Source organism: Vespa crabro, chromosome 2, assembly GCF_910589235.1.
Source record: "Vespa crabro chromosome 2, iyVesCrab1.2, whole genome shotgun sequence".
NCBI classification, from domain to species: Eukaryota; Metazoa; Arthropoda; class Insecta; order Hymenoptera; family Vespidae; genus Vespa; species Vespa crabro.
Genome location: NC_060956.1, coordinates 5,047,005 through 5,053,813, shown reverse-complemented (window position 1 = coordinate 5,053,813; position 6,809 = coordinate 5,047,005). Strand labels below are relative to the sequence as shown.

Genomic DNA, 6,809 nt, shown 5'->3' with positions numbered 1-6,809 from the left:
CATATTCCAATACAAACCTTTGCGCCGATGAAAAATTCATTGATCCATATCGACGATCTATTAACTCTCTCGATCGTACCGAATCGAATATATTTGACGTATTAATCGCTAAAACTTTTCCCTTAGAGAACACATTTTGAAACGACGAACTTCACTGGTAGACATATTTGAGAATGTCTGCGCGCGCTTCATCAGTTCCGTTCGAGTACAATATACTAGTGGTGCCATCTGTTAATACGTTTACAAAATTCAACAATTATTCTTGGATAAGAAGTAATTTTTTTACCTTAAAAGTCATAGGGAAGAATGCGATATCTTCAATCTTAATCTGAACGCCGTCAGATGGCTCCATCTTTTTCTAATCCATTATTTCCTATATTTCTTGTTATGGTGTTACAAATTATGCTTGCAAAAAACATTTATTTTTACACAGAAATATAAGGATACTTAATTCTCGATTTGATTTTTAATAATCGACTCAATCATCGTAATAATAAATATAATTAATTAAAAGAACAATTGTGAAGAATTACTTGTATGTGAATTTCAAAGTTGAATTATTTTTTGAGGTTAACTCGATATATGTGACTGAAAAAAAAAAATTACATTTTTAATATAGTTTGTAAAAGATTTTAAGAATAAATTATAATGGCAACACTTATAAAAATATTCAATAATAATTTAGTTTCACGTACACTTTTAAAACACAAGTAAGTAATATACTATCATATATTTTTTTTAATTTAATATCACATAAGAGATTATATGTATAATGTTTCTTTAAAATACAATTGAATAAAATGTCCTATAAATTCACAGTTTGGATATTGTAAAAGTACCAGTACGGGATAAAAAAATTCAAATACCTAAGAAACGTCATCCAAGCTGGCTCCCGAAACAAAACCGTGTTGTGAGTTAGATTCTATTAATATTATTTACTCTTTAAACTTACATCGCCTAAAACTTATATAATATACATATGGCCGCATTATACTTGATACAATTGTTTTTTTTTTAACAGATGCATAATGAACATATTATTAAAGAAAATAAAGAATTTATTAAAGAAGTTATAGAATCCAAATATGATTCTCCGCTTAATATAAAACCAATTGAACCAATTACCCGATGGAAGAAAGGACTTAAGAGAACAGGTTTAATAGCCAAAAAAATAGGTATATATCCATTATGGTTACAAAATGGAAAGAGAGTTAGTTCTACGTTATTACAGGTAATTGTTCATTGATAAAAATAACTTATTTATGGTATAAAAAAAATGTTTAAACAATTAATATTTTACAGATCATTGATAATCAAGTAATAAAGTATGTAGAACCAGAAAATTTTTTTCCAATGAAATCTAAACATTCTATAATCAAAAAAAAACTTGGAGCTCTTGTGGTAGGAGCAGAAAGTTCGGACCCACAATTGGTATTAATTTAAAACAAGTTTATCTCTCTACTTCATGTCAATGATACACTTGATAACATTGAATATTTTTCTTTTATAGTTTAGAAAAGAATATTGCAGCTTATTCGAAGATTCTGGAGTCATGCCGAAACGTATATTAATGAGATTTATGATATCGCCAGAAGCTGCTCTACAACCCGGTACACCTTTATATGCGGCTCATTTTAAGCCAGGCGATGTTATTGATATACGTGCAAAAACGTAAACTATTGTTCATTTTTATATATTAATCAATGATGAAACGTGCGTTATACTATTGAATAATATATCATTAGGATAGACCGCGGTTTTCAAGGAGTCATGAAAAGATGGGGTTTCAAAGGAATGCCTGCTTCTCATGGTGTAACTAAAACTCATAGAAGGCCAGGGAATATTGGTAGTGGTGGAAAAATGAAGCGAGTAATGCCAGGTACTAAACTACCTGGTCATATGGGTAATCGGTGGCGCACAATTAAAGGCTATAGGGTAAGATTAAACAAAAACATATACAACTATATGTATATACATTATTCATTACTTTTTGTGATATTTCTGAAGGAAACAATATTAATGTCATATAATGTTGCTTTTCAGATTTTACGAGTAAATACAAAATATAATGTAATTTGGGTAATGGGTCACAACATACCTGGAGAAACAAATACTTTTTGTTATTTATATGACACGATTCTACCCATTAGAAAGTTCAAAAACCCGCCATATTTCCCAACTTATTTACCCAATTTAAAAAAAAATCCAGAACCGGAGGATTTATATGCAGATGATGTACATCCGTTCAAAGCACCCACAATTCAATTTAGCGAAGAATCATAATTGTATTATTATAAAGTAAAGTATCGAATAAAGATATATATAATGTCAATATAAATTCTTGTTAACTATTAAATCTTTTATGCTACGCATTAGCATTCATCGAGATATGTTGTATAAAATAGTACAGTTTATTAACTCGACAACGTCAAACTTGAGGCGAAACGCCAGACTGAGGGTTAGAGTTATGCCGGATTCACGCTATACTTTTATTGGTTGCTAACTCCTTACAGAAATGTCCACAATCATTAATTATGCTAGTAAAGAGTAGTCAATCGATTCATTTATTTAGTAATCAATATCATTATAAATTTAACATGCCTAAAATATACACGAATTGTTTTATAAATGTAACATCGCTAAGCAAGACTCATCCTGAGTTTGAGTGAAGAGCAACATGTTTAAGCAATAAAAAGGTCTCCTCTCTGCGCCTCCATTTGAGAGAGCAACTAATCAATTTACTAGAATAATTTACTCGCACATCGTATTGGTAGCTGCGTCCGGCTAAGACTCGCTCCGACAATACTTTTATTATGCATAATAAAGAAAGGTAACATACATATAAGAAGAATTGGAAGGATAGAACATAAGAACACAGTCGATGCTTGCTTCGTAACAGTTCGTCAGCTCTATAATTCTTCCATTTTTAGTTCTCTTTAGCCAGAAAAGTCAGCACATTGCTTTGTCTCTTTGAATCAGCAAGAAGTATGACCCTTGGTTCAAATAGTGGCACGATAAATAATACCACGTGATGTCAGTGGAGCAGAAGAAAATATAGGATTAGGAAAGGGAAAGCAGATTTGCTCCACCTCGGAGTTTGTCGGGGGACGGCACGATCGGATGAAAAAGAAAGGAGGCTCTCTCAGAATTTAAAACCTTCACTCGGAATACTCATTGTCTGATCAAATTCAAAAGTTCCATCTCCCGCCTGTGATGGCAAATTTGTATCGTCGGCCTATGTAATCGAAACAGAATTGATTAATATATTATATCACATAGAAAAATAAAGTTTATCCAATTATTGGTTGTAAAAAATATTTAATTATATCGTTCGTTACCTCTCCTGAAAAGTATTGCTCGATAATATCATAAGCTAGTTTATAAATGTCTATATTCTCGTGATTCTGTAACTGTTCAATTTTGTCCAAGCCTAAAAACAAAAATGTATATTTCATCAATAACTTCATACAATTAGATAAGATATATATCATAAAAACGATACAAACCTGAACATTCCTCTATCATATTGGCCAAATATTCAACATGTGAACCTGCAACTTTGAGCATGTTATGTATACCATCAAGTACAACTTGTATAACTTGGGTATCTTTACACGAAAGAAGATCGCAGAAAGGTCCAATAACTCCTTCTTGTATGAGTCGTGCAACTTGATTACTATTGCCACTTATTGTTAAATTACTAATTGCCCATGCTGCTTCTTTTTGTGTTTGGAATTCTCCCTGAAATTTTAATCAAAATTTAAATTCTTATACACGTCAAATTAGAAATCAAAATAGAAAAAGAAATGTTTATACTTTCGCCAAATTGCGAATAATAAGTGGCAATAATCCAGCATCTATCACGGCCTGCACTTGTGTTTGATTACCAGCAGTAATATTAGAAAGGAACCAAATAGCTTCTTTACAAATTTTCTCTTTTGGATGAGTTAATAGATTTGGAAAATGTGAAAGAGCATCACAATTCAAAACAATTTGCGTTTGTTCATCTGAGCCTGTTACAATGTTTCCAACTGCACGTAAAGCTGCTGTCAATAATTTAACTTCTTTGTGCGATAGGAGAGGAATAAGACGTGGTACAACACCACTATCTATTACCATCTGAATTTGTTCATTACCACCATCAGTAAGATAGCTTAATGCCCAAACTGTGTCAATAAGAACCTGAAACATGAATTGTAAATTTTTTAATTAAATTGTAATTATAATGTAAATAAAATTATATGTTGCTATTATATATGCCTTTGTATTTAATCTTCATTACTTGTAGATGCATTACTAACATTAATATCTGTATGATGGATGAGTATATTAAGTGCAGGTAATAAATCCTTTATCGTTTGAATAGGTGGAGGAGGCTCTTTATTTCTACATAAGTTGACAATCACCCATGTGACATTACGTAAAAAAGTGAGAGGAATATCTGGTTGGATAAACCTTAACAGTGGCTGTACAACACCAAGATTAATAACATAGTCTCTAGGTACTGGACCATCTCCAATAATATTTCCTGAGAACAAGGTTTTATTGCTTATCATATGAAAAGATAACTAACAATAAATTTTCTAAAACAAATACTCACCTAAAGCCCAGACAGCTTGTTCACAAACATTTTGCTGACTCGAAAGTAACAAATGTAGGAAAAGTGGAACAGCACCAGCTGCAACTACAGCTTGTGTTTGAGCTGATGTTCCACTAGCAATATTCGTGAGTGCCCATGCTGCTTCGAACTGTAGAGATGGACTATAGAAAAAAGTAAATGCTTAAGTATAAATAAGATAACCTCAAATAAAATGACATATGTTTGAATTATCTACCTATTATGCTGTTCAAGACAACGAACTAAAATGGGTAGAATACCACTTTGAATTAATGGATCAATTGGTGGATTACGATCTGAAGACAGTAACTTTCTTGCCGACTGAACAGCTTGTAATTGTTCTGCAGGATCTGAACTTTCTGCTTTCATTACTAATTCCTTTAAATCAATTTTCGACAAATTCTTCTCATTATCATCTTCATCTAATAACATCATAGATATTTGTTATTTTATTCAAATAAATATTATATAAATTATATATGAAAAGATACATAATAAAGCTTTCAATATTTTGAATTGACAATTTTGAGTTACCAGTGGAATCCGCAATAGGCACATTTCTCCTCTTCTGTAATGTTTCCTCACGCTTGTTTTTACGTAATTCTACTGTTACTTCATTTCGTCTTCTTCGCATTTCCTGTTAACACGAATACAACAAAATATCCATAAAAACAAAAAATAATTTCTTCATATGAAAGGCATCTTCCATATGAAGATATCAAAAATATATCAATACATATCATAAACAAAATTATACATATCTGATTTCATGATTAATACAGCTATTTCTAAATTTGTTGTTCCCGCGTGAAAAGAAAAGGAAGAACTTTTATAAGAATAAAAAGTTTCCAAAGATAATGCAAATTATATTATCAGCAGCAATAAATGTATTCATCAGGCGGATAAACAATATTAAATAATTTCATTCGAAAGTCCTCTAACTCTAAAAATTGCGTCATCTTCCGATATAAATAACGAAGTGATTTTTCTTTAATTCAATGATATTATAAATTTTAGAATATCTTAAAAAGGAAATAACATATAAAAATATTCCGAAATTTGCGTTTGTTTTGAAGCTTGTTAAAAAAGGACACAAGTATGACGATATTTGACCATTTATCGTTGCTCAGAAATAGTATGTTTTGCATCTAAATACAAAGCACGATAGTTTGACTCATTCGTAGAAATGATATAGAATCGAAGAAAATGTGGTGCGCTGGAATTCATACCACACGGGGCCACTAAACGTAATCTAAATGACCTGTCATGAAACGCGAAAAGCATGGCGACGATGATTCTATAATATCCGTTGTCGAAACAGATGATCTTCATATATCGTAGAGATTGAAAAATACTTACTTCTTGGTCCTTGCCTTTGTTCTTAAAAACCATCATTCGGTTCTTGTTTAGCATTTCGGCCGCCATTTTTCCAATAACCAATCTTTGTAATCGCGTAGATTGATGAATGCCGGTTACACCAGAGCCGTGCGAACCGCAAAAATCTTGTATCCGTGGAAGCGTTAAATGATTTATTTCGACAACTGCATTCCGTCACACAATACCTTTATTATACGTCAGTATGCAATATCATGCATAACACTCCCTCTTGTTAGACCGCCACACGGTACTCTTGTCGCACGGTCACGTTTTTCAACACGAACGCAAACGTTCGACCGTTCCGAAAAGAACGATGGGAACTTGTGAAAGATGGCGTTTCAATTCAGATAAATTCGAAGAAACCTAGGATATATTTCGCCTTATCAACTCTTTTGAACATACTATTTTCAATGATATCAATGTATAGAATTAGAAGAATTAACCAATCCGACTATTCATAAAGAAAGCGCCAATTTTAGGTATACTGCTCGATCTTCTATTGGTTGTGAATTGACTTATATCTTCCATATATATTGAATCAACCAATCAAGTTCAATGTTTCTTATCTTTCTACTAATGATAAACCAGTATTACATATTCTTGTGTATGTAGTAGCGAAGATGTAAATCAACGTTTAAAATTTCCTAAGCATTGATTGGCTCCCATTGACGATAGCTCATAGGGGCTTATAAAATATAAAGAAATTTACATATAACCCACGCAAATTCGAAACTTGCCGACTCATGGATAACGCCATTGTTACGTGTTTCAAAAACAGTGGTGCACAAACTATCAGTCGTGAAATAAAGTCATA

General features: G+C 31.9%; 2 protein-coding genes across 4 annotated transcripts; one reads left to right on the top strand and one right to left on the bottom strand.

Annotated features, from left to right (window-relative positions):
• The first annotated feature begins 385 nt into the window (after positions 1–385).
• Positions 386–2,338, top strand: LOC124421591 (39S ribosomal protein L3, mitochondrial). Of its 2 annotated transcripts, XM_046956953.1 has the most exons (7): positions 391–710; positions 820–910; positions 1,022–1,231; positions 1,303–1,431; positions 1,511–1,671; positions 1,746–1,935; positions 2,044–2,338. In XM_046956953.1, exons 1-7 carry the CDS (start codon positions 649–651, stop codon positions 2,281–2,283), a joined length of 1,083 nt encoding a protein of 360 aa, XP_046812909.1. In that variant the 5' UTR covers positions 391–648; the 3' UTR covers positions 2,284–2,338. The 2 variants fall into 2 exon arrangements, with proteins under 2 accessions (XP_046812908.1, XP_046812909.1); XM_046956952.1 differs by having other exon boundaries at positions 386–710; positions 1,746–2,338.
• Positions 2,339–2,532: 194 nt separating this feature from the next.
• Positions 2,533–6,348, bottom strand: LOC124421590 (importin subunit alpha-4). Of its 2 annotated transcripts, XM_046956951.1 has the most exons (10): positions 5,978–6,348; positions 5,380–5,406; positions 5,153–5,255; positions 4,836–5,040; positions 4,601–4,761; positions 4,302–4,528; positions 3,817–4,182; positions 3,507–3,741; positions 3,339–3,430; positions 2,533–3,235 (listed from the first exon to the last, which is right to left on the bottom strand). In XM_046956951.1, the coding sequence occupies exons 3-10, from the start codon at positions 5,250–5,252 to the stop codon at positions 3,143–3,145; spliced, it is 1,479 nt and encodes a 492-aa protein (XP_046812907.1). In that variant the 5' UTR covers positions 5,253–5,255; positions 5,380–5,406; positions 5,978–6,348; the 3' UTR covers positions 2,533–3,142. The 2 variants fall into 2 exon arrangements, with proteins under 2 accessions (XP_046812907.1, XP_046812906.1); XM_046956950.1 differs by lacking the exon at positions 5,380–5,406 and having other exon boundaries at positions 5,978–6,344.
• Positions 6,349–6,809: the final 461 nt, after the last annotated feature.

Excerpts from the sequence above, each read along its gene's own strand:
- LOC124421591 (XM_046956952.1), top strand. The coding sequence starts at position 649 with ATGGCAACACTTATAAAAATATTCAATAATAATTTAGTTTCACGTACA. Across the intron at positions 1,232-1,302 it reads TTAGTTCTACGTTATTACAG|ATCATTGATAATCAAGTAAT; the intron begins GTAATTGTTCAT and ends AATATTTTACAG. Across the intron at positions 1,672-1,745 it reads ATTGATATACGTGCAAAAAC|GATAGACCGCGGTTTTCAAG; the intron begins GTAAACTATTGT and ends ATATATCATTAG.
- LOC124421590 (XM_046956950.1), bottom strand. The coding sequence starts at position 6,043 with ATGGCGGCCGAAATGCTAAACAAGAACCGAATGATGGTTTTTAAGAAC. Across the intron at positions 4,529-4,600 it reads ACAAGCTGTCTGGGCTTTAG|GAAATATTATTGGAGATGGT; the intron begins GTGAGTATTTGT and ends CCTTGTTCTCAG. Across the intron at positions 3,431-3,506 it reads TATGATAGAGGAATGTTCAG|GCTTGGACAAAATTGAACAG; the intron begins GTTTGTATCGTT and ends TTTTGTTTTTAG.